General features: G+C 36.3%; 3 protein-coding genes and 1 long non-coding RNA gene across 8 annotated transcripts; 3 read left to right on the forward strand and 1 right to left on the reverse strand.

The window, feature by feature from the left end:
• The first annotated feature begins 8,611 nt into the window (after positions 1–8,611).
• Positions 8,612–11,117, forward strand: LOC125471351. Its single transcript, XR_007253576.1, has 2 exons — positions 8,612–10,750; positions 10,841–11,117. It is a non-coding gene; the product is annotated as an uncharacterized LOC125471351 (long non-coding RNA).
• Positions 11,118–12,621: 1,504 nt separating this feature from the next.
• Positions 12,622–14,113, forward strand: LOC103947269 (peptidyl-prolyl cis-trans isomerase E). The gene is made up of 2 exons (XM_009358156.3): positions 12,622–12,991; positions 13,672–14,113. Exons 1-2 carry the CDS (start codon positions 12,688–12,690, stop codon positions 13,884–13,886), a joined length of 519 nt encoding a protein of 172 aa, XP_009356431.1. The 5' UTR covers positions 12,622–12,687; the 3' UTR covers positions 13,887–14,113.
• Positions 14,114–14,677: 564 nt separating this feature from the next.
• Positions 14,678–18,014, forward strand: LOC103947270 (fructokinase-like 2, chloroplastic). Of its 2 annotated transcripts, none has more exons than XM_009358159.3 (5): positions 14,678–14,838; positions 15,155–15,450; positions 15,537–16,177; positions 16,445–16,916; positions 17,478–18,014. In XM_009358159.3, exons 1-5 carry the CDS (start codon positions 14,798–14,800, stop codon positions 17,705–17,707), a joined length of 1,680 nt encoding a protein of 559 aa, XP_009356434.2. In that variant the 5' UTR covers positions 14,678–14,797; the 3' UTR covers positions 17,708–18,014. The 2 variants fall into 2 exon arrangements, with proteins under 2 accessions (XP_009356434.2, XP_009356435.2); XM_009358160.3 differs by having other exon boundaries at positions 15,540–16,177.
• Positions 18,015–18,380: 366 nt separating this feature from the next.
• LOC125467878 (probable 6-phosphogluconolactonase 2) lies at positions 18,381–21,525 on the reverse strand. Of its 4 annotated transcripts, XM_048571601.1 has the most exons (5): positions 21,125–21,403; positions 20,842–20,874; positions 20,401–20,592; positions 20,182–20,317; positions 18,381–19,115 (listed from the first exon to the last, which is right to left on the reverse strand). In XM_048571601.1, exons 3-5 carry the CDS (start codon positions 20,568–20,570, stop codon positions 18,621–18,623), a joined length of 801 nt encoding a protein of 266 aa, XP_048427558.1. In that variant the 5' UTR covers positions 20,571–20,592; positions 20,842–20,874; positions 21,125–21,403; the 3' UTR covers positions 18,381–18,620. The 4 variants fall into 4 exon arrangements, with proteins under 4 accessions (XP_048427558.1, XP_048427560.1, XP_048427557.1 ...); XM_048571603.1 differs by lacking the exons at positions 20,842–20,874; positions 21,125–21,403 and adding an exon at positions 21,446–21,525; XM_048571600.1 differs by lacking the exon at positions 20,842–20,874 and having other exon boundaries at positions 21,125–21,401.
• Positions 21,526–26,376: the final 4,851 nt, after the last annotated feature.

Raw genomic sequence — 26,376 nt, forward strand, 5'->3', positions numbered from 1 at the left:
ATAAATTCTAAAAATAAGTGCCAAAGGTTGTGTTCCTTCCAGGACTTGGTACCCGGAGGTTTTGATATTGAGAGTAAGAGCTTTTAAAACATGTGGGTCTGAAAGACTTATTGTGAGATCTGGAAAACAATCAAAATGGATAGGTCCGTTGTAAAGACTAGATTCGATCATTCCAAGGATACTATCGTTGAAATCAGTAAATCTAGCGTCGCGTAGACATAAAAGGATAGAAGTGTTAAGACCTTTTCGTGTTAATGGTTTAACTGCGATTTGAACTAAACCAATATGAAGATAGTTATGACCATTTTTGCGATGCGCTTTGATTTGTTCCGGAGAAAATAATTGACAAGTCTCATGTTCTTTGCTAAGAGCATAAGCCTTCTCAACTGTTTTGACGTGATGTTCGGATTTAAAAGAGGTCAAAGACCATTTTTTCTTGTAAATATTTTGGGTTGAAACTTTTGGAAGATTCCAGTCAGAAAAATCAATACTTTCATCTGTTTGAAAATCAAGTTTTTGTTCCTCATTGACAATGTCAGGTATAGTTCCTAAATTGGATCTAGAGCTAGTGCTGGCTATTGAATTAGATCTAAATAATCTACTCATGATGCACACAAAATAAATATGCTATATGCAAGACTTAAAAGATTCACCTTCCTCGTATGTCTAGACTCTTCCCCCGCTCATGCGCTCCGCTCATGCCTCTCCTGGGACTTATTGTTTGGACCACGTCTTACTGTTTGGCTGGAAGAAAGAAGAACTGAGGACCGACGATTAAGAAATGCAGATAGAATATAAGAATGTATGAATCAGAAATAGATCAGATAGATGCTAATGCAATTACCAACCACTTGGCTCTGATACCAAATAGTAGTTCCACCCCATTTGGTATCAGAGCCAAGTGGTTGGTAATTGCATTAGCATCTATCTGATCTATTTCTGATTCATACATTCTTATATTCTATCTGCATTTCTTAATCGTCGGTCCTCAGTTCTTCTTTCTTCCAGCCAAACAGTAAGACGTGGTCCAAACAATAAGTCCCAGGAGAGGCATGAGCGGAGCGCATGAGCGGGGGAAGAGTCTAGACATACGAGGAAGGTGAATCTTTTAAGTCTTGCATATAGCATATTTATTTTTGTGTGCATCATGAGTAGATTATTTAGATCTAATTCAATAGCCAGCACTAGCTCTAGATCCAATTTAGGAACTATACCTGACATTGTCAATGAGGAACAAAAACTTGATTTTCAAACAGATGAAAGTATTGATTTTTCTGACTGGAATCTTCCAAAAGTTTCAACCCAAAATATTTACAAGAAAAAATGGTCTTTGACCTCTTTTAAATCCGAACATCACGTCAAAACAGTTGAGAAGGCTTATGCTCTTAGCAAAGAACATGAGACTTGTCAATTATTTTCTCCGGAACAAATCAAAGCGCATCGCAAAAATGGTCATAACTATCTTCATATTGGTTTAGTTCAAATCGCAGTTAAACCATTAACACGAAAAGGTCTTAACACTTCTATCCTTTTATGTCTACGCGACGCTAGATTTACTGATTTCAACGATAGTATCCTTGGAATGATCGAATCTAGTCTTTACAACGGACCTATCCATTTTGATTGTTTTCCAGATCTCACAATAAGTCTTTCAGACCCACATGTTTTAAAAGCTCTTACTCTCAATATCAAAACCTCCGGGTACCAAGTCCTGGAAGGAACACAACCTTTGGCACTTATTTTTAGAATTTATTACAAAGTCACTGGCACAAACATGAATTTTCAAGCTTTGAACAAAAGTCCTCGTGACCACACTCTTTTGATCCAAACAAACCAAGAAGGCGCGAACATAAGAGTACCAAGAACCATTAGGTGGTCAGACATCAGTCTCCCTTCAGATTGGTGTTTAATCAACGAAAGTAAACCGGTTTCCGTCCAAAACAGTCTTGTTAATCTTGACAACATTGAACAATATTTTGACGGCACTGTAAAAATCAATTTTGATAGACCAGCAAGAAAATCTTGTGAATCAGTGCATTCACACAAATCTTTTGCTCCTAGCAGACAGTCTTTTTCTGGATCCACGTCAACCGATAGACTGGGTCGAGATCAAGATTTGATCAAATCTTTAGTGAACAAAAAGTTAAAAGAGCAGGAAACTGCACAACAAGATTTAATCAATGATTTGCTCAAATTAAAGTCTGTCGACACTTCTTCACAAGTTGCACATCCTGTTTATCATCCTCCAAACCAAGAAGAACCAACTTCTCCAACTGCTTCTGATTTTGAAACAACATCGGTGAATCACCAATTACTTGTTTTAAACAAACCACATAAAATCCGATGGAGGAAGCTTAAAGCTGACATCGCTTCTGAGGAAAACATCCCCAGAAGAAATATTTTTAGAAAAAAGTATTGTGATGATGAAAAGCTAGCCATTTATGCCGAGTGGAAAGCTTTTGTAGAACAATACCAATTTGAAATATCTTTCTTTGATTTCATTGAAAAACATTATGAGACCAAAAATAAAGTTACGGTTGTTACCAAAGAAAATTGGGTCAAGGAAGACAAAACTTTGGTTTCCTCTAGTCATCCTCCCAAAGAAACTTTTTTAATTTCCACTGGTAATACCAACATCCCCGCAACTCCTTTCAAAATTCCAAAAGAAGATTCTGGTATTAAACCTGTCATCGAACAGAACAATTTTACAAACCAAAGTCTTCACACCATTGGAAAACAGTTAGACAAAATTGAAACCAAAATCGACAATTTGTCTCAACCAATTTCTTCTCCAAAAGAAAAACCTTTAGTAAATTTTACTAGTACTTCTTCAAGTTCCACTGCTTTAAAATCCATGACTACTTTACAAAAAATTGATCATATGCTCACTGAGCTCAAAAAAGAGAAAGTTGTTAATGTTTTGCAAAACAATGATGTTTCCATCGAAGAAGAAAACACATCTGGCCCAGATTCTTCTCAGGACACGGAAACTAGTTCTGCTATCCAAAATATTGAAAATGCTTTTCAAAATATTGATCTTCAGCCAACTTTTGATTTAAAACGCATTCATACTCGTCCTGTCAACCCTACTTCTCTTACAAAAAACTGGTATCCCAGGCCAACTCCCCCTGATCTTCAGTTTGAAGAAAGAAATATCCAAAATCAATTTTCAGTCTCTGCTGACAAACTCTATGAATGGAATATAGATGGATTGTCAGAACAAGAACTTTTGAACAAACTCCAACATATGTCCATGGTCGCCAATAGCTACGTTTCAAATCACAATTTTACACAAACACAAGTCGTTGATCTTCTCGTCACTGGTTTCACTGGAATGCTTCATTCTTGGTGGGAGAAGCACTTAACTTCTCAGTCCAGAGATGAAATACGTTTTGCGGTCAAAAAAGATGAGGAAGGACTTCCCATCTTTGATGAAACGATAGGACAGGGATTACCCGACGGAGTAAATACTTTACTTTATACGATTATAGAACACTTTATAGGAACACCCAGCAACGTCACTACTCGTATTCACGACCAACTGAGTAATTTAAGGTGTCCAACCTTAAGTGATTTCAGATGGTATAAAGATGTTTTCATATCCAGAGTTATGCTTAGGGAAGATAGTAATCAACCTTTTTGGAAAGAAAAATTTATCAATGGTTTACCAAATCTTTTTGCTCACAAAATCCGAAATGTTTTAGTTAACGAAGAGGGTGTCATACCTTATCATACCCTTACTTATGGTAGCATAGTTAATGTTATACAAAAGGAAGGATTGAAAATGTGTATTGACATGAAGATTTCAAAACAAGTTAATAAAGATAAATCTATCGCTAAATACGAACTTGGAACGTTTTGTGAACAATACGGTTTACCTCCAATTGCTCCTTCGAGTAAAAAGAAAAAAGCCCAACAAACTAGCAAGTTTTCTAAATATCAATCCAGATTTTATAAAAACAAAAGATCTTCCAACAAACCTTTTCAAACAAATAAATTTTATGAAAAACCATCTCCAAACAAAAAACCTTTTCAAAAGCCTAAAAAGGATTTTCAAAATAAAAAGGGAAAATGCTACAAGTGTGGCAAATTTGGTCATTATGCAAATGAATGTAGAGTTAAAAAGGTTATTAACCAACTAAAAATCTCTGAAGAAGAGAAGGTTCAACTTATTCAAGCTTTAGAAATTAGAAATACCGACTCTAGTCAATCTGATAAAAATCCCGATTTTTCCGTCTCCGACTCTAGCAGTTCTAGCGACGTCTCCTCGCCAAACATTAAGTTTGGGTGCACGGACACTTGTTGTAATAAAATTTCAGTGCTTAATAAGCAAGAAGAACAAGAAGAGTTTTTAATGGAATTAATTAGTAAAGTCGATGACCCTGATTTAAAATCTTTTTATTTGAAAAAACTCAAAAATTTGATTTCTTCTCATGAACCTGGCACTAGTCAAATTTCTTCTCAAAAGATTTCTCTCAGCACCACTTTGGAACGGTTTAATAAACCAAAAAAGGATTTAACCATCAAGGATTTACAAAAAGAAATTAACCAAATTAAATCAGAAATTAAATTTTTAAAATCTGAAAATACAGAAATTCGTTCACAACTCAGTAGAGCTCGTACACAAGCGCTTGTAGAAGAACAAGGTAATTCTTCCTCAAACTCCGATTCCGACACTCACTCAAAAAAATCTTCTTCTTCAAAGGACCTTGTTTTAAGTCTTTTAGACAAAATTAGAATTAGAAAATGGTATTCTAAAATCAAAATAATAATTGACGATTTTTCTTTGGAAACCATCGCTTTAATTGATTCAGGCGCAGATTTAAATTGCATTCAAGAAGGGTTAATACCTACAAAGTATTATCACAAATCAACTGAGGTACTTAGCGCTGCTAATCAATCCCCAATGAATTTAAAATATGAGATCCCCAAAGCCCATGTTTGTCAACAAAATGTTTGTTTTAAAACTCCATTCGTTTTAATTAAAAATATTTCTGATCCAGTTATTTTGGGACTTCCTTTCATTGCATTAATTTATCCTTTTAAAGTTCATCACAACTGTATTTCAACAAAGGTTTTTGGCCAAAAAATTACTTTTGAATTTTGCATAGAAACAGATCTTAAAAAGTTAAAACAACTACAAAAGGATAATGTTTCAAAAACTCTCAACCAGATTACTGCAAAATCCCAACAAATTGCTTTTTTACAGGAAGAAATCCTTCACAAAAGAATTGAAGAACAGTTAACAAACAAATCTTTATTAAATTCTATTCGCCACTTTTCTGATAAGCTTACTAAAGAAATTTGTTCAGATCTTCCAAATGCTTTTTGGCATAGAAAACAACATATTGTCAAACTCCCTTATATTAAAGATTTTGTTGAATCAAAAATCCCCACCAAGGCACGACCGATTCAAATGAACCAAGAAGTTTTAGAGTTTTGTAAAACCGAAATTAATCAACTTTTAGAAAAAGGAATTATCCGTAAAAGCAAATCTCCATGGTCTTGCCCTGCTTTTTATGTCCAGAAAAATGCAGAATTAGAACGCGGCGTTCCACGATTAGTTATTAACTACAAACCTTTGAATGATGTTTTAGAATGGATCCGATATCCAATCCCCAACAAAAGAGATTTGATAAAAAGACTTTCTCAAGCAACTGTTTTTTCCAAATTTGACATGAAATCAGGTTTTTGGCAAATACAAATTCATGAATCTGATAAGTACAAAACTGCTTTTGTGACTCCTTTCGGACACTATGAATGGAATGTAATGCCTTTCGGCTTGAAAAACGCACCAAGTGAATTTCAAAATATCATGAATGAGATTTTTAATCAATACAGCCATTTTTCGATTGTTTATATTGATGATGTATTAATTTTCTCAAAATCAATAGATGAGCATTGGAAGCATTTGCATGCATTTGCTAGGATCATTAAGTCTAATGGGTTAGTAGTCTCGGCATCTAAGATTAAGTTATTTCAGACCAAAGTTAGATTTTTAGGATACCATATTTACAGGTCTACCATTCAGCCAATTGATCGAGTTATCCAGTTTGCTGATAAATTTCCAGATCAAATTATTGATAAAACCCAGCTTCAAAGATTCCTTGGTTCTCTCAATTATGTTTCAGAATTTTATCCTCATCTTCGTCAACAATGTAAACCTTTGTTTGATCGTCTCAAGGAAAATCCTCCATCATGGACTCAAAATCATACTTCCATTGTCAAACAGATAAAGAATCATGTCAAGACTTTACCTTGCCTTGGCATTCCAACTCCCGGCTCTCTCAAAATAGTCGAGACCGATGCTTCTGATATCGGTTATGGAGGTATCCTCAAACAAAAAACTTCTTCCGAATCTCCTGAACAAATTGTTCGTTTCCATTCAGGAATTTGGAATCCGGCTCAAAGTAACTATAGTACTATTAAAAAAGAGATTTTATCAATTGTATTATGCATTAGCAAATTCCAAGATGATTTATTAAATCAAAAATTTTTAGTTCGTGTTGATTGCAAATCTGCAAAACATGTTTTACAAAAGGATGTTCAAAATATTGCATCAAAACAAATTTTTGCACGCTGGCAAGCCATATTAAGTATTTTTGATTTTGATATTGAATACATTAAAGGCAGCCAGAATTGCATACCAGATTTTCTGACCAGAGAATTTTTGCAGGGGAAGAATGGGTTCCAATCCTAATCAAAGAAGGCTTCCAGCCACTCTCACCCAAACCCCAGCACCAGTAAAACAAGAGTCTATTCCCGACTCCTCATCGGCCCTCGCCATTACAAACAGATTTACTCCCTTAGGATCAACAGTAGGAAATATCCGACCAAACTACCAAACGGCCTTAGCCACCCCTTATGATCCCTACTCTTCAGTTCGCTCTCCAGCTCCTTCACAGCCTAAAACACCTAGCTATGCTAAAACATCTCCATATGTCCAAAATCCCAATTCAGAAAAGCTTTTTAACATCCCTCTTCACATTGACAAAAACCAACCCCCAGAGCGCATTGCCAAATTACTCCTTCCACCAAATTTTCATTTCTTACCAACTGAATCCTATAAAAGCCTAAAATATTACCAGGCCATCCTTTCAGAAACAGAAAGCATTGCTATTAAGCCAATTTACAGTACCACTCATCAAAACAAAATATTGTATCATTCACTCCACATTGGAAAATTCCTTACCGAACTCGAATGGGGAATTCCCCTTTTTCACACAAAACCCCTTCATACTCAGCATGTCCTCATCCCAAACAATCATTACAATTACTATGATTATATCCAAGCATGGACCAACATTTTTCTCCACCAGACAGAAGACTTTAGTCATTCATGGTTCATAACCTTTGATAAAAATTTCAGATTACGGTTTCCTGCATGGTTTCCAGATTGGTGGGCCTCCCATGGCCCAAGCTCTTCTATCATTCCAGATGACCTTCGTCATGTACTCACATACAATTTCCAGCCCAGTTTTGACAGAAGTCGTTTCGACAACAGAGTTACTATTTTTTCACTGCTCATGGCCAAGTACAAGATTCCATGGATTCTCAAATGGAACTTTGAAGTAGACACTGGTGGTATTTACAGATCCCGATGGGTAAAATGGTGGGATAAATTCAACCACCAAAAAATTATTGATCTTGTAAAAATGGAATTTCCCCAGGTATCTTCTCAGGCACTGCCAATCAAAGTTTCAACTTCGTCCTCACAAGCTTTGCCAGTTCATCAACAATTTCCTGAGTTGACAAAAACCCAGGAGCCAATTCAATCCCTATCAGACATTAGTCCGTCATCTTCCCTCAAAGGAAAACCTGCTAAGTCCTCTAGCTCGAAGAAAGAAAAATCTGCCAAGTCTACCCAGCTTCTGGATATGGCCCAACTGCTCATGGCTGAAGCAGCAATGCTACAAAAAAGAAAAGGTTCAGATTCGGACTCTGACGCTTCTGATGCCTCATCTCAACTTCCCTCCAAATGGGCAGATCAAGCAGATCTTCAAGATGCCCAAGATCCGTTTGATTATTGAACTGCATTTTTTGCCCATGTGATTGTGTCAGCCCAGCAACTTCATCAGCAGTAGCTGCTTTCATCTCTTCCGTAAAAGAATTATTCTCCAATAGTGAAAAACAAAAAGGTCACTATTCACAATAGTGAAAAACAAAAAGGTCACTATTCATTTAACTTTTGTAAAAGAATCAAAGCATCTTCACTATTCATTCAGCTTTTGTAAAAGTAACATCGTGACTCCACAGTAGAGGTTCTTCAGTCAGTCAGCGGGATTCCCGGATCCATTTGGCAAGCTTCATTCAGTCTCCTCGCTCTATATAACGAGGACTCATCTTCAGAAGATGGATATAGTTTTTTAAACACTCTCTGTGCATTCACTAGAACAGAGAATATTTCTAAACACTTGTAATACATATTATTCAGGATGCCTGCGAGCTCCACCTTGTTTACTTATTTCATCTGCCATTAGGCAATACCTGTTTGTAATCTGCATTGCGTAAGTTTTCAATAAAACTTATTTTCAAAATATATTTGCATCATTACATTTAATTCATAATTTTCTTTACATGCTTTACTTCCGCACTCTGAATTATATGGAAGGCTATGCCTCCTGCTGTTCTTTTTAATTCAATATATTGATATGTTTCTTTTAACTTTTTATATGCTTTACTTCCGCACTTTACATTATATGGATGGTATATATATATATATATATATATATATTAGGCCTTTAGTGATATTGATTAAAGATTTCCAAATTTTTTTTTTTAATTTGAAAACGTTTAAATTAAAACTGCATCTTAAAAGATCCGCTCCTTGAAAATAGTATCACGGGGTATAACTAAACAAAAAAGATACACTATCATGTTTTGTCCTATAACTAGAATACAAAACCCTTCAAAACATTGATAGCCATAGAAGCCCTTCAAAATATTGATAGCAACACTCCCCAAGCATAACCCATTTGTTAAATTGGGAGGGAGAGAGGGAAAGAGAGATAACGTGATAATTTATTTATTTAATATTAGAGATATGCTAGAATCATATGTGAAAATGTCAAATTTGATTTATGTGAAATTATATTACTGTCTATGATTTTAAATTGTCTTCTAACCACGCGGTTGATATGATCACTCTTACAAAATCATCAGATTATTTATGTTTTGGTCTTAACGACTTCATACTGGTTTCACGAGGTGTGAGAGCTACTACTCTGCTAAGAAATCAGCACCAAATATTGAAAAAAGCATATAACTCAAGTGGTTTCATGTGCGCTTGAAATCTTGTACTCAAATCACCTCCCAATAGTACTTGCATTAAAAGAATACAAAGGCATATAACTCAAGTAGTAATTATACACATCTCGTTTTTTATTAACTATGAAAAAAAAGCTCACTAAAATGTGCTTTATTGCATGTTTAATGTCCTTTTGTTCATGAGAGTTTTTATTTTGATTGAAGTTAAATATGAACGCAACAAAAACTTATAAAAAAGCAAAACAAAGTTATTTTAGAATACCTTATACTTTCACACTGGTAATTTCTCGCAGACGTCGTTAGCCTGAACCCTAAACTTCAAACCCTGCAATCGATCTTTAGTGTATCTGCCAGTTCGAATCCCAAGACCTATTGGATTCGAACATCACTCAAACCCAACAGAGTACAAGGGAACCAGCCGCGTTAACTAAAAAAAAAGATGTGCTATCCACACACTTCATTTTACTTTTCACACACCTTTTGTTAATTTATGTCTATTGATCTTTTTCAATTTATCCGATCCGACGGTTGAAAATTAGAAGGATGTGTGAGAAGTAAAAAAGGATGTGTGGATATTTCTAAGGACTTGGCCGGGCCTTTGTCGTCAATGGCCAACTGGGCGAACTCCTTTTTATTCTGAAACTCCATTCACTCTTGTATGAGTCGATCCTCACAAATGGATAGTGTTTTTGTTGTTTTTTTTTGTCACATCCATTATTTTAATAAATCGTGTCGTGTCAAACTCATTATATTAATGGGTTCTTAACATGTGATCCGAGAATGATTCGACTCGGTAGTGAATCAACTCAAAACCTGTTATTTTCGTGTCGTTTAGTGTTGGTTTAAAGACTCATGTAAGAAATTGTCATGCCTAATGTCTAGACTTGACAAATGGGTCGTGTTCGTGTCGTTTATATGTCGTACCTGTTATCTTGATAGGTTATAGGTGATCTGATAATGACTCGAAACTTGTTATAATCCACCACTATTAACACCTCTATTCTCATCACTACTACTCCAACCACCATTGCTACTCACACCACTCTCGTCTCAACCACCATCGTCACCATTATTACCAAACAGAAATTTGTATTTTTTTTGACATTTGGTACCAAACGTGTTTTCTATTGTTTTTGTTTTGCAAGACAATTTTTCAAAAATAGTTTTGCAAAACATTACTGACCCTTATGGTACAGTAAAATCTCCGCAAAACAGAGTTTTATGAAGGTTGTTGCATTTTGCAAAACCGATCCAACTTTGTAAGCATCTTTTATTTGACTATGATTGTTGAGTATTTATATATCTTTGCGAGCGCTGAAATTTGAAAACAAAAATGTTATTAGTCATTTCGAAGCGGTTTTACCATTTAATATGCACATAAGCATTTATATATATTAGGCCTTTGTTGCTATTGATTAAAGATTTGCAGAAACAAATTGCTTAAATTTGAGCGCAGGGTTGGAAAAAAAAGAGCAAAACAAAGGTATTTTAGAATACCTCATATTTTATACTAGAGAAATACTAAGGGGACTTTTTGTGGAATATAATCACATCCGTTCATCTTACATCGTAGGAATATCCGACGAGGATCCTGCTGGTCCAAACTTAACAAGTCCATTCTCTCTGCCAGTTTCGATCCCAGGACCTATTGAACTCGACTTCCTCAAATCCAACGATGTACGAGGGAACCGGCGACATGGAACCTCCAAATTGTTTATTTAAGATGCTTGAGAATGTGGGCAAAAGTCGCAAAACACAACTCCCTTTGCTCTTTTGTAGTTACGTTTACAACTAGGACATTACCCTGTTTACATGATAAACTTAATCAATCAAGTAGTTTCTTACTTTTATTTATTTATTTATTGATTTTATTTCTATTCTGAAATTTTAATCTAAGAAAATAAAGTTTTCAATTCTTATAACAATTCTTAATGTACGGTGAATTTTGGTAATAATTCTAACCAGACGATTGATATGGTCACTTTTACAAAAATATGAGATTATTTATGTTTTGGTGGTCAACTACTTCGCACTGTTCTCACATGGTGTAAGAGAGAGCTACTCTAGTTACAACTCTATTGAAATTTATGTACCACACAAGAATTTAATTTTAGCACCCAATATTGAAAAGGGCATTCAATTCAAGTAGTTTAACGTGCTCGAAATTTTGTATGTTGAGTCACTCACTCTGTAGTGCTTGTATGAAGAAATACAAAGACGTGTAACTGAAATAGTAATTTTACACATCTCGTACTTTATCAATTATTGTAAAAAAAAACACTAAAATGAGCTTTACTACATATTTAATGTCTCTTTGGCGATTGAGAGTTTTTATTTTGATTGAAGTTAAATACGAACACAACAAAAAGTTTGAAAAACAAAACAAAGGTATTTTAGAATACCTCATATTTTCACACTGAAAAATCTCTTTGGAGAAGATCCCTTTCCGTTAGTCTAAACCCTAAACCCTTTCGATCTTGGAGAGGTCTGCCAGTTTCGATCCCAAGACTAATTGGATTTGAACCTCCCTCAAACCCAACAACGTACATGGGAACCAGCGACGTAAACTTCAAAATTATTATCTTTATTAATTATATTACATTGAGAATGCGGCCTATATTTCTAAGGGCTTGGACGGGGCATTGTTATCAAAGCCCAGCTCCATTTACTGGTGTGGTTTAATCCGGACACACGGGTTGTTGTGTTTGTGGCATATACGTTATTTTAAGAGATCATATAATGTCAAACTTGTTATTTTAATGAATTTTTAACAGATGATCTGATAACGACCCAACTTGTAAGCAGGTTGACCTGAAGCCTGTTTTTCTGTTGTTGTTTCGTGTCGGGTTAACATGTCAGGTAAAAAATTTCCATGTCTGATGTCTAGACCTAGCAAACGGGTCGTTCGTGTCGTTTATATGTCATATCCATTATCTTAATGACTGATCCAGTAACGGCTCAACTCATTAATGGGTTTACCTGAATTTTTTTTGTTTTTTTGTTTTGTGTAGTTTCACGTCAAATTAACGGATCGTGCAAGAAATTGCTAGACCTTAATTACATAATTACATGTATAACTACGACACTAAACTTGTTTTGAGTACGAACACAAGCGGAAAACCAGAATATACCAGAACATAGTTTCGTTACTTGGCAGAATCAATCCAAAACTGTATGCATCAATTTTACATTTAGAATTACAATTGTTAAAAATTTGAAGAAAATAAACAAAAATAATAAAAAAGGAAAATGGGCCTGTCCAGTTTAATCTAGTCCTGAAGCCCAGAACAGCACATCCATATAGACGCGGCCCATCTCAAAAGAAGAGGAAGAATTGGCGGAAGAAACAATAAAGAAAAAGGGAAAGGGGGGAGAGAGTGGTGAATCCCAAAAATCTCAAGCAGTGCCAAGGTTGGAGGAATGGCGCAGCAAGCAGTGCAGAAGAACACGCTGTATGTCGGAGGACTGGCCGAGGAGGTGAACGAGTCGATACTCCACGCGGCGTTCATACCCTTCGGGGACATCAAGGACGTCAAGACGCCGCTGGATCAAGCCACCCAGAAGCACCGCTCTTTTGGATTCGTCACGTTCTTGGAGAGAGAGGACGCCGCCGCCGCCATGGACAACATGGACGGCGCCGAGCTCTACGGCCGCGTCCTCACTGTTAATTATGCCCTCCCTGAGAAAATCAAGGGCGGTGAACAGGGTTGGGCCGCTCAGCCCAGTAAGTCCTTCTTCCCTTTTATCCTCCTTCCATTGTTATTGCTTTTGTGTGGATTTGAATGTTAGCTTGATTTGTTTAGATGGGTTTGGTTGATTTATTAATTATTTGGGTTATCTGGGATGTGTCCATTTTTGGGTTTTGTTGTGAAATTTGGTTCTAGGGTTCGTGATTGATGCTCTTTGGGGTTTACTTCTTGTTGTTATTAAGTGTGTATGTTAGTGTAGCTGTTTCGACTTTGGGGGTTTAGGGTTTTAGGATTCAATCTTTTTTTTTTTCGGTCAAAGTTTTAGGATTCAATCTGGGTATGCAGTCAATTTTACTTAGATTTAGATTCATGATTAGGATTCAGGAAGATACTAAGCTCTGGTATTTATATGCTTTTTTGGCGATCCGCCTCGTTTCACCCAAGTTCGAATCCTCACCCTCGTAGATTAGATTCATTAGAATGTATACATTGTTTTGTGAAAAAGAAAAGGGGTTGAAAGAAAATACAACAATGACATCGAATTAGAAACAGGTGAATAGCATTTTGAAGTTAATGATCGTCGTTGAACTAAAATTACTTGCTCGTGTTCAACTCAGATTGCTTAAATTGTTTGTCCGTTGAGATTAATGTTCATTCCGAATCAAGCTTGAACTTTTAGGTATGCTTAGCATCGTTCGTTGCTTTGTTATTACAGTTTGGGCAGATGCAGACACGTGGTTTGAGAGACAGCAACAAGAAGAGGAAATGCAGCGTATTCAGGCAGAGAACAAGGCTGCCATGCAGGCCGCGGAAGAGTTGCACAGGAAAAAATTGACGCAAGAACGAGAAGGGGAAAAAGAAGAGGAGATCGAGATGAAGGACGACCCCATGGCAAGGGCTGAGGCAGAGGCTTTGCTACAGAGTGACTAGTGTTCTACTGCTTCCAAGTGAAAATTATGTGAGGAGTATGCAGTTTTGTTCTATCAAATCCTCGCTTGTATAACTTAGCTAACGAAACAAACCCTTGGTTCCGAATGTCGTATTAATATTTGGTACAAGTGAGCCGAATAGGGGTTGATCTTTATGTTGTTGAAAGATTTTTTTGTGCACTTATTCCATCCAATCCAAGGTTAATGAATATATCCCAAGTTCGGAAACCCGAATTCGGAATCTATCTAGTGTGCACCAACTTCCGGTTGGTTGCTCAACCGTTCGTTCAGAGAAATGATATCTACACACCCTTTTACGATAACTTCCGGTTGGTTTTCCATAGAATGCAAAAGCAAAGATTTTACCAAGGCGGACAAAATCATCCAATTTTCGTACTTCCCAAGTTCGAATCCCCAACTGTAATAACGAAGATTGTACAAAGACCGGCAAATCCTTCAAATTCTCAAGTTCGAATCCCCCACCCCCATTATGCAAAAAACGAAGTTTCTACCAAGTTCGAATTCCAAACCTTTCCAAGCTATATAATTCGACGACAAGGGTGGTGCTATTCAGTATTCACACTTATTTTTTACTTCGAATACACTTCCCTTAATTTTTAGGTTGTTAGATAAAATGAATTGAACAAGATCAATTGACAAAAATTAACATGTACAAATTAGTGTGTGAATAGCACTCCCCTTCCGACAATACTTTACCGTTCTTAACTGCACGCCTTATGCACGTGCTAAAGCTCTCATCCCATTTCCCTCTCCCGCTAAGCTAAGCTGCTGATACTGAAAAGTGATAAATCTCACACTTATCGCTTCTATCTCATGGCTTAATAGTAAAACACCCAATCGTTGAATTTACCCGGGCGACGAAAAAGTTGAGCTCTTGGCGCACCTCTGTCCATGGCGTCTCTTCCTTTCACTCACTTTCTCCTCCTACCAAGGTTCCTCTCTCCTTCTCTCTCTCTCTCTCTTAAAATTCCAGTCTTTTAATTCAAAACCGTGTGTTTTCTTTTGCTCCTTATCCAAATGGCAATCCAAAACTGTGCAGAAATGAGAATTAATGAGTAATTAGATGAAAAATGTGGAAACTTTCCTGGGTTTGGATAGTTGTAGATTTTGTTGGTGGGTTTTAACTTCTAAGATAAACCCATGAAAAAACAACAGAATTTGCTTAAACCCTTAAAACGCTACAATTAATTGCACCCCACAGTCTCCTTCCCAAGAAAAATTAGTAAACTTGTTCACTGAAATTTCCAGGTGCCATTCGGTTTGGCCCAATAGCCGGTCGATGAGTTTCGTGCAGCTTCAGGGTCTTAGATTGCATGGTAAAAACCGGGGACTTGCAGCTCTCCCTAAAAAGATAAACTCGGAGAACTCAGCTCTGGAGGGTTCCGTTGAAGATGAGGAGGTGGTTGTGAAGAAAAAGACATCTAGGACTCCAAGAAGAACCCGAAAGAAAGCAACATCCGATAATGAGTCTTCGGATGAGGAAACTGTCATTTCTGCATCTAGTGAAGAGACCAAGAAACCGCGTGGAAGAATTCGTAAGAAAGGTATTATTCCTACTTTTGCTCATTTAGTATTGTTACATGAATGTTTATCTTGTATGTGCTAACAAACCAGTAATTTGATGTTCTAGTAGCATCCGCTTCATCAAGCGTGGAGGAAGAACAAACTGAGAAGAAGGTGAGGAAGAGAAGAACTAAGAAGAAAGACGATGCAATTGAGCAACAGGTTAGCGACGGTGAACTTAGTGAGACTGAGGATTTTACATTCGTTATGGATATGAAGGATGAGAACGAGGAAGACCTAGAATTGAAAATTGATGAGGGAGAGGATATTAGCGAAACTTATGATTGGCCTCCTCTTGTTTGTTGCTTTGGAGCCGCACAACATGCTTTTGTGCCCTCGGGGAGGCCAGCCAACAGACTTGTAGATTATGAAATACATGAAAGAAAGAAAGATGCATTATGGGCCCCTGAGAAATTTGTTAGGTCTCCTGGGGGATCTGCAGGCAGCGTCGCAATTGCTCTTGCAAGCCTGGGAGGCAAGGTTGCTTTCATGGGAAAGCTTGGGGATGATCAGTTTGGTCAGGCCATGCTGTATTATATGAATGTCAAAAATGTTCAAACCCGTTCTGTTCGCATGGATACTAAAAGAGCAACTGCAGTATCACAAATGAAGATTGGTAAAAGGGGTCGCATGAAATTGAGTTGTGTCAAACCATGTGCTGAGGATTCTTTAACAAAGTCAGAGATCAATGTCGATGTGCTGAAGGAGGTAAAATCTTGGGTCCTTTGGAATATTTAACTTGTATAGTAGATCCTGCTATTTAGGTGGTATATATTTGTTGTGTTTCTTTGTAGGGGAGGGGGTGAATAAGAAATGCTTACATTCTATATCATACACAGTTTTCGGCAAATATACTTCCATCTGTGATTCCCATTATATTTTGTCAATTTGAGTGCCTATGCATTAGATCTTTTAGCTGCGTTTGTGGTTAGATTGCACTTAACTGTGGACACCTTTTAACAACCTGTGGTGCAGGCAAAGATGTTTTACTTCAGCACAAATTCTCTGCTTGATCGAAACATGAGGTCAACTACACTGCAAGCAATCAAGATTTCGAAGAAACTTGGAGGAGTTATTTTCTATGATGTAAACCTTCCATTGCCACTGTGGCAGTCTTGTGAAGAAACAAAGTTGTTCATACAGCAAGTGTGGAATCTTGGTGATATTATTGAAGTTACTAAGCAAGAGCTTGAGTTTCTCTGCGGGATCCAGCCCTCTGAGGAATTTGACACTAAAAATAATGACAGGTCAAAGTTTGTTCATCATTCACCAGAAGTGGTTGAACAGCTTTGGCATGACAATCTTAAGGTTTTGTTCGTGACAAATGGGACTTCGAAGATACACTACTACACAAAGGACCACCAAGGTGCCGTTAATGGAATGGAAGATCCCCCCATTAGTCCTTTCACTTCTGATATGTCAGCATCTGGAGACGGCATTGTGGCAGGTACACTCCTATTATCTGCAAATCTATCAAATTTTAGTTTCTTTAGTGATCGAGCGTGTCTACAAATGCTTTCACTATGAGAGTAGGTCCTGCTTAGCTCTTGCATTTGGGTGTTTGGGTCAAGAAATGCAGATACAAGCCTATAGTTTATATTCCCTGGCGTATTCTGTTGATAAAGTTATGTGTTGTAAGATTTAGATTCTGGCTATTAGTTTGGTGCACTTCGTGTCAACTTTCACTCACACACAGGATCACTTCAAAATTCATTGATGCATATAATTCTATTCTCATCAGTGATTATTGCATCACATTACTTCATGCAAACGCACAAGGTATCACTGGGCACAGTTCGTCATGGACAAAACTTGTACCTGGACTGATGTGGTGAAATTATCAATGAGTTGGAAAACAACGTAAAACCGTGAGTTAACTCATAATTTTAAACCTATGCATGTAATTACATTGGCCGGTAGGTTAGATGATCGCAAAGACAATAAACTGGATATCTGCATTACAAGCTAAATTTTTGTATTTCCTAACTTCTGCGTGACTTGTTTTCAGCTCTCATGAGAATGTTGACAGTTCAACCACATCTTATTACTGATAAAGAATATCTGGAGCACTCAATCAACTATGCAATCGATTGCGGGGTGATAGATCAATGGCTGCTTGGACAAGAACGCGGCTTCCCTCCAAAGGAAGACATGGAAGAAGTGGTTCCTTATTCAGACGGTATAAGGTCTATAACAGAAATGGAGTATCGCACTCTCACACCAGAGACTGTAAGTTGATAATCCTGGAGGTGTTGTAACTGAGATAGAATTACAAGTTAGTCACCAATTTTGTATGCGATGGATAGCATTTATAAGCAGATTCAGAGCTAAAGATTTGAAACCGTGTGTTATAACTCGATAGATACTACGATTGCTTCCAACTAGCTTATAACAGTTTTTCGTTATTTCGCCCGAACAAGCGCATTTTTTCGATCAAAATGTGCGCAGGGCTATCAGAATTTGGAGGACATTGACAACATTCTGCTTGTTTGTTTAGTTAATGTGTTTAGTCACAAATGTAATGTTTTAAGGACATTGAGAACAAGTTGAATGGTCTTAATCTTATCCAACTACAAAGAGTGATTCCCACGCGCTTTAATGTGGCTATATAGAAAAAGATTGGATATGCCAAGTGGTTTTCATTTTATTAATTGGGAGTGGTTGAGGGGTAGGTGTCAAAACCTTTTAGAGCCCGAGGATTAAGATTGAACGATGGTGACCGCAATTTTCTTGAACTACAGGTGTCTAGGAGAACGAGAATGTATTTAAACCAGCTCGGTCTTTGAAGAGGTAAAAAATTTTCAGTGTACTTAGAACACAAGCAGTACACAACGTGTGACGCAAAATTTAAGTGGAGGGACAATTGGAAATATACCAAATGCCAATGGGAAGGAAGCACCCTTGAGAAAAATACCATCCAACCTTTGAGTCTTTCCTATTAGCAAAGTAGAACCAGAAAAATGGCTTTTGGGTTAAAGTCCCCAACTTTATTGACCTCTACCCCACTAAACATGAGGGAAGGCAAGGCAAAATAGGGAAATTAACCGAAAGATTGTACAAAAGGTGACTAATGACGAAAGATATCGAATCGCAGGCATCGAATCCCTCTGGTAAACACAAAACATACACTTAGACACGAAAGGATTCGACCCTATGCGGAAAATTGAGTACCAGCATCAAGTTTTGAGGCAGCTGCCTCGTCCAAAAACCACACCAGCTTCCCTTTCAGTGGCTGGACAACTCCAGCAGGCACTGGAGGGAGGTCAGATCCCATGACGTCGACTGCCAGGTGCGCAGCCTCTGCTTTGCTTTCACCTGTTGCGACTATAGCTACATTGGATGCTGAGTTGATGACCGGCAGAGTGAATGTGATTCTCTCGGGTGGAGGCTTGGGGGAATCAGTTATAAAAGTTACCCATTCATCTTTCTCCTCCAGGACCGAGTGGTTGGGAAATAGCGAGGCAACGTGCCCATCAGGACCCATTCCCAGGAGGATGAGGTCAAACTTGGGACAGTCACTTATATCAGACACGCTGATCACACGAGATTTTACTAGCTGGCGAATGACAAACCCGTAGTCATCAGCAGCCTCCTCTGCTGACACTGAATCATTAATAGAATGCACATGACTGGGAATTATAGGTACCTGAAAACATGAAACAAAAATGAGCTTGGGAATTCCGAATACAGACGGGCGATAAAATTTACCAGAACCACAACAAATATTGCAATCACATAGCCATCGTTCTCAACTAAAAAGCCTTCGAATCTGTTCTCAGATACTAAAATGATTCTATGTGCACAAACTAGCAAATTTTACATCCGGTAAAAATACTGATAGCCATGAAAAAATATCAGGTTGCAATTTATAGCTTGATTAACTATTTACTGATTGCATATTAGAAGATCTTCACGCTGTTGTGAAGAGATGTACAAGAGATAGCCACATGTGAAGTCAAGAAGTTGAAATCGAAAAATTCATTACTGGCAATGGCGGACCGCTTCACTCATATAATTAAATTATGGAAAATCCTTTAAGAATGGAAAATTATGAAAAATAGAAGATCATAACTCGAAGAGGAACACAAAAACCTACATCTCAGTAAATACTTTGTTTAAAAGGAAAGTTCACTGAAGTGGCTATGAGATAGCTTCACGGTGTTTAGGATGCAATAAATGACCCGAGAAACAACCAACACAATATGCAGCAGTGATCTTCTTTTACTAAATGCCAACTTTATCCGCAATTGTTAAAGTTTAACATGTGCACCAGAAGATGGCTGCAATATACAAGTTGGTTCCAATGATGACACGGAGATTTAGTGAAACTACAGAAATCAACAACAGGCTCGTAAACTTCTTATACAAGAAACTTGACATCTTTAATTTGATATGCAGTTTAGATCCAGTTCACGATTGTCGGGTACTAAATCACAGCCACCTCGTCGTGATATAAAGAGTTAAAACAGCATAAGTGTCATAATTCAACACACAGAACAGATCAAACTAAGCATGGTACTATCTATCCTTTCATTCGAAGTTCATCATGTCATTTGGTTTTCCGAAAGAGAGAAAGACTGGAAAGAAGAAAGCATCATGTTCAAGCAAGACAAACAGTCTCTACGACATTTCTTCGACTCAGTTACCTAAAGAACAAAATACAGCCTACAACAGGCTGGGAAGGTAAAAAAGTCGGAGAATTTCATACAAACCTTAGACAAAAAGCGATCCTTTGCAAGCTTGTAATTGCTATCAACATGACTTTTCGCCACAACACGCTCGTCTGCCCAAAATATATACCATTTGGCCCAATCTACAGTCTTGTTATAAGGAGCTTCACAGAGTTTTCTGTTTTTTCCATCATAAGTGACACATTAACACAAAAATCATAACATATACAAAAACCGGATGTGGAAGGGAAAGTGTGATACCCCATTAAGCCAATGAGAGAACCACCAGTTAATGCAATTGCAAAGACGCCGCGCTCCTTCACGGATGCCTCTGATATATCAGCAATGTAGTCTGCCAAATCAGTGCTAAGATCATCCAAACTTTCATGAATCCTCAACTCTCTATCTTTTTGAACACCGGAAAGTGCCATGCTTCCAACAAGTTCAACAGCACTATTTCCACACAAAAAAAAGATCAAATTTAGAAGAAAAATAGAAAGAACAACACAATGTTACCCTTGAATTATTTTTTTGGTCAAATAGGAAAACCAGGCAAAATTGCAGCTCATGAACTTTGGATTGTATAAGGGGATTAAAATCTATATCACTCAAATTCCACAAAAATTAATAATTCCACTGGATTTTATACAAAATCAGGACTCATCAAACATGATTACTGATGATTAATTAAAAACTAATCACCGTGCTGCTGGAGTCTCTAAGTTGAGTTCAACACTGCGATAAAACCAAAGGGTATCCTGATCATAATCCAAAGATCAAACCCAACAAATAAAGTTACTAAATTTATAACTTTTACAGCAAAAGCAAACAAACCCAGATCATAAAACAATCAAACCTGAAATCCCATTACAGCAAACAACTCAGAAAACACAAAAAATATATAATGCCATGCAATCTGAGATTACTGAAACTGCAGAAAAAAAGCAGTGCAGAAGGAATAAAGAAAGAAGAAACAGATGCTTACAGAGAGGAGGAAGAAGAAGGAAAGAAAGGGAGAGAGGTGGCAGAGAAGCAAGATAACGAAGGTGGAAGATGGGAATCAACACGAAATTGTTTATGTATAATATTTATAGTATTCCATCACATTACTCAAAAATTTATTTTACCGATTATAATAATTAAAAAAAAAAACTTCAGTAGAAGTCGAGAAGGAATTATTTTCCTTCTGGGCTTCCACGTGCATCCAATGATTTTGACAAAACACACTTGCGAAAACAACTCTCTTCAAACAAAGTAAACGGATAAAATCACAGAGACTGAAGATAAAATGTGAAAGAAAGAAAACCTTTCTTCTCTCTCTGTGTTCTTTTACAGAGGAACAGAAAATCCCTCCACCCTATATTCTCTGCTAAATGGAAGGGAGAAACCAAAAAAAAAATAAAAAATGAGTATAAATACCCGAATACGTTATTTATAAGGTATCTGTCACAAAAATACGGAAATTTTTATATTTTGATCTCACTCAGCCTTGTTTAACCTTATACGATATTATAATCAGACAGTTCTATCGAATATTTTCTCCTTACTAGAACGAAGTTACCACTGGTAACCTTGTCTTCCAAAGCTAATAGGATTTAAGTTTATCTATACCAACATTTCCAACCTCAAATTTTAGTCCATGCTAGCACATTATTTTTCCTTACTATGTAATTACCAAACTATCTTTGGCTTTTAAACCCATTGCTAAAACCATTTTAGATAAGAACCATAAATTTGAAATTTGTAATATGATTGCATAATCTTCCCCTTTCACAAATCCATTTTTTTTCTTGATTCCTTTTCTGTTTGCTTGCATGACTTAGAATTTCTTTTTGTTTGTCTCTCCAAAAGTAGCTATTTGTACAGTTTTTATATGTTTGTGCGTCATTAACCTGTGCCCATCACCTCCATGATCCCCACATATTGATCATCCACCACTAAGTGGGGGGTTGTACTTGGGAAAATTATGCATTGTGAGAATACAAATATGTCCTATTTCTATGGGCATCCATTGTGACAAACTAAATCAAATCACACTCATTGATCAACTATTGAGAAGTTGAGAAAACCAACCTAAGATCAATGAGGGGTGCTCTTTAACTTGCCACTCCTTTTCATAGCTTGAATTCCTTTTCACTTCAAAGGGTTTGTGAAAAAGCATTTCAATCTTGAGGAAAAAAAAAAAAAAAAAACTTAAAGATGACAGCCTAATCACGTAGCTCATTAGGTCACTTTTACAAACACATTAGATTTTACTTAATCTGACGTTAGTGTCATCATCCTATATAAGATCTGTCATGATCAGAAAATCCTTAATCATATAAAGATGAAACCTTTAAGTCATTTTTGTCTAATTAGGTCGGTCTGATTAGGTCGCTTTCACAAACACATTAGATTTTACTGTATTTTGATTTTACTTAATCTCACGTTAGTCTCATCCTATATAAGATCTATTATGACCAGTCAATCCTTAATCATATAAAGATGAAAGCTTTAAGTCATGTTTGTTTCGTTAGGCCGGTCTGATTAGGTCGCTTTCACAAACACATTAGATTTTACTGTATTTTGATTTTACTTAATCTCACGTTAGTCTCATCCTATATAAGATATATTATGATCAGTCAATCCGTAATCATATAAAGATTAAAGCTTTAAGTCATGTTTGTTTCGTTAGTTTGGTCTGATTAGGTCACTTTTACAAACACATTAAATTTTAGTGTATTTTGATTTTACTTAACGTTATTCTCATTCTAGATAAAATTTGTCATGATGAGACAATCCTTAATAATGCAAATGAAAGCTTTAAATATGTTTCATAGTGTTTATCCATTTTGATCCAACCTCCACCACCACATCCGAATAAATTAGCGACACAAAACATACAATAGAAAAGATGAGACACATCAAAGAATAGTTTGGAATCTCTCTCATTCAATCAAAATCAGAAAAAAAAAAAAAGTGGCAAAAGAGGTTGCTCAAGTAAAAAGTGTAAAAAGCCCTCAAGAGTCGAAACAACAAATCAAAATCAAAGCCCCCACGTCATGACAAATCAAAGATTCTCCGGGGAATTTGATTCGTTTCGGATCTTGGTTTCCGAATTTAAAGGATCAACACATTTAGGTCGCTGATTGGTATGCAAAAAAAAAAAAAAACCAAAGTTGTTGATTTGTGTATAGTAAGCTAGCGAAATGAGTAAATAGAGACCGTCAAATTCAATTTGTGCGGCCAAAATATGTTGATTTCTAGACTTCAAATATAAAGGTCCGAAACGGATCCAATTCCTTTCCTTCCTCCACAGTAGTAGTTTCAAGGAATCTTAGCATTATCAAAGGCTGACGACTCATGGGGTCCTTGCATTGTTTACTCCTTTTGGGGAGAAGCAGGCAACCATGAACCATGGCTTGGCTGACATCACTCCATTCGCCCTCTTTTGAATCTCCTCCGTCCATTGATTCTCAATTTGACTGTTTCATAAATAAACAAACCCACCTCTCGTAACTTCGTAATGGAGGAGGACTTAGACAGATTGAATTATCAGGATAGTATCTCGAGCTGAATAATATAATAATTAATACATAACATTTTTGTATTAAACTATAACACCACTGTAACAGTGTATCTGTTTACGTAAATTAATACTTTAGTTTAGCACTTACCCTTTTAATTATTAGAAAAATGGAGGTATTTTTTAAAGAGTAAATTATAGCAATGGTCTCTTAATTTTAACTTAATTAGAATAATGGTCCTTGAATTAAAAATTCATTACCATTGGTCCATCAACTCATCAAAACGTGCAGCTATGGTCCGTCAACTAAAAATCTATTACTATTGGTCTTCAACTTTAATTCAACTAGAGAAATGATCCCTCAACTTTAACTTAATTGTAGCAATGGTCCCTCAACTCTAACTTAATTGTAGCAATGGTCATTCCAACATAACTCATTTTGACAAAATTCTAACGAAGTTGACAAAAATGACTATAGTTACATGTTTTGATGAGTTAAGGGACCTTAATTATAGCAATCATCCTTCCAACATAACTTAATTTGACAAAATTTTGACAAAGTTGACGAAAATGATCATAACTACACATTTTGGGGAATTGAGGGATAATGATAATGAATTTTTAGTTGAGGGACCATTTCTATAATTTACTCTTTTTCAAATTGATAAAGTTGCCTCCAAGTTGATCAAGTTTCCTTCTTTGATGGAAATCCATCATCCTTAATTAGAGCTCATTAGACTTCCACCATTTTGTACTTCTTGACAATTATTGAACCATTGAATACGGCTGTGCCAAAATTGGCCATACAATACTAATCAGCCATCCATATGTTGCAATGGATCTATCAATAACTGCCTCAAACATGTGAGATATTTTTCAATGTGCTAGAAACACAGTCCGGTATACCAAATGTAATAATATAATTGATTGGAAACTTAAAAAAAAAACATTTTAACCAATTATATTATTATACTTGGTATACTAACCGTGTTTCGGGCACATTAATTTTTTTTTTTTTTTTTTAAACATGCATGTATTAATAATTGCCTCAAGCATTTCAGCCTAGCCAGGGTTTTCAAGTTCACAAGGAACTATAAGAGAAAATAGATTTATTTATTTTTGAACGAACATTCGGTGTGTGTGTATTAAATTTATCTAAATTACAAGAAGCGAGATTTGAACATGGGTGCAAACGATAAACTATAAAACACGTTGCTCTAGTCGACTCGAAGAGGGTTGAAATTTTGCAATTTATCAAAAAGCCAACAAAACACTAGTTAATGTGGTTATGGGTGAAAGCAACCTTAGCACAAATTCACTTAAAATTGGCCGTTGAAATGCAATTTATCATATGTAGGAAAATTTAAATTAAAGTAGTAACGTGTTGGGATGTAATCACCTTCACCAAAATTTTGCTCTTCCACCTTTGAAACTAATCTTTCATATTGCATATTGGCCACCAATAGTAAATACAACCATTAAATCAGAAATAATAATAATAATCTAACAACTTGTATCAAATGGTATATGTTATATGTAATCAATGTATATTAAATTATTCTAACTTGGATTTGTTCAAATTTCAACCAAAATCTCTAGTAAAATGCTAAAATAAAATTAGGCAAAATTTAATGTTGAGCCAAAGAAACTTGAGCTAACTATACAAGTAATATGAACTACAAAGAAGAGATTTGAACTCAGGTGCATAGAGGGAGCAAATCTGCTATTTAACTATATGCCCACATCTGCATATTTGTGACATTAATTGTTAGATTATGCTTGACACATATGTTTGGTTTGGTCTTAGCTAAGAACCCATCAATCTGAAAATAGTTAGTTTGCCAATTTCTCAGTGCTGAAGTCAATGAGTGCATTTACGTTCACCATCCTCAAGTGGTGGTAATACTCACTGCTCTATTTAATCATTGTTTGATAAGTTTAAATTTTGAGATTTGTGTATATCCGCTACACATATCTTAAAATTCAAACTCATTTAATGATGATAAATAAGGTGGTAAACATCACTTTCACTTAAGAGTTGTAAGCAAAAATATTACCGACGTAAAAAGGTATTTGGTTTATTGTTAATTTAGACAGAGTTTTCGTTTGAGGACTCTTTCTTTCGTCTTGTTGATTTATTTCATTGTTTTAGGGCAATAATGCTCATCTACTTTTGGCACAACAGGTTATCAAGGATACTTTGGTTTCTTCTGCATTATATATGTATGGTCTAATCTCTCTGATATCCTTGGGTTGGCATTGTTATCAGAATATACATACATATATAAATATATATGTATCTTATATATTATATATGGGATCAAATAATTCCCCACAGATTGGAATTGGAGGATGGATACTTGTGCATGGGGATCAGTAGCTGGTTTCAGGTTGAATGGCCATGCTTCTTTGGATGTTTCAATACGTCAAAATTTCCCACATGCTAGATCGAGTTAATGAGCTTTGAACTTTTTCATGTTTGTACGTATGCATGTTTATGGAATTTGGATTTTCTCCCCTCCCTCCCTTTCTCTTTTGATTCCCTCTTCTTCTTTTCTCTCTACAGAGAAAGTAAAACAAGATGATGTTATGACTTAATCTTGAGCGTTTTCAAATAGGAAGGGAGGGAAAATGGGAGGAGAGTCTAAATTTTTTAGTGTTTATCTTTAATTTCTCTTCATGTGATGAACACTTACGTAACGAGATTGATAGAAAGGGGACAAATATGAGCG

This window comes from the organism of the source record quoted next, unplaced genomic scaffold, assembly GCF_019419815.1.
Source record: "Pyrus x bretschneideri cultivar Hongxiangsu unplaced genomic scaffold, Pyrus_bretschneideri_v1 Contig6, whole genome shotgun sequence".
Taxonomy (NCBI): domain Eukaryota; kingdom Viridiplantae; phylum Streptophyta; class Magnoliopsida; order Rosales; family Rosaceae; genus Pyrus; species Pyrus x bretschneideri.

Bases quoted from the DNA above. Each gene is read 5' to 3' on its own strand.
- LOC103947269 (XM_009358156.3), top strand. From the start codon at position 12,688: ATGGCGCAGCAAGCAGTGCAGAAGAACACGCTGTATGTCGGAGGACTG. The intron at 12,992-13,671 runs GTAAGTCCTTCT...TTGTTATTACAG, and splicing joins GGGTTGGGCCGCTCAGCCCA to TTTGGGCAGATGCAGACACG.
- LOC103947270 (XM_009358159.3), top strand. From the start codon at position 14,798: ATGGCGTCTCTTCCTTTCACTCACTTTCTCCTCCTACCAAG. The intron at 14,839-15,154 runs GTTCCTCTCTCC...TGAAATTTCCAG, and splicing joins CACTTTCTCCTCCTACCAAG to GTGCCATTCGGTTTGGCCCA. The intron at 16,917-17,477 runs GTACACTCCTAT...ACTTGTTTTCAG, and splicing joins TGGAGACGGCATTGTGGCAG to CTCTCATGAGAATGTTGACA.
- LOC125467878 (XM_048571603.1), bottom strand. From the start codon at position 20,570: ATGGCACTTTCCGGTGTTCAAAAAGATAGAGAGTTGAGGATTCATGAA. The intron at 20,318-20,400 runs GTATCACACTTT...TGGAAAAAACAG, and splicing joins TCTCTCATTGGCTTAATGGG to AAAACTCTGTGAAGCTCCTT. The intron at 19,116-20,181 runs GTTTGTATGAAA...TCATGTTTTCAG, and splicing joins AGGATCGCTTTTTGTCTAAG to GTACCTATAATTCCCAGTCA.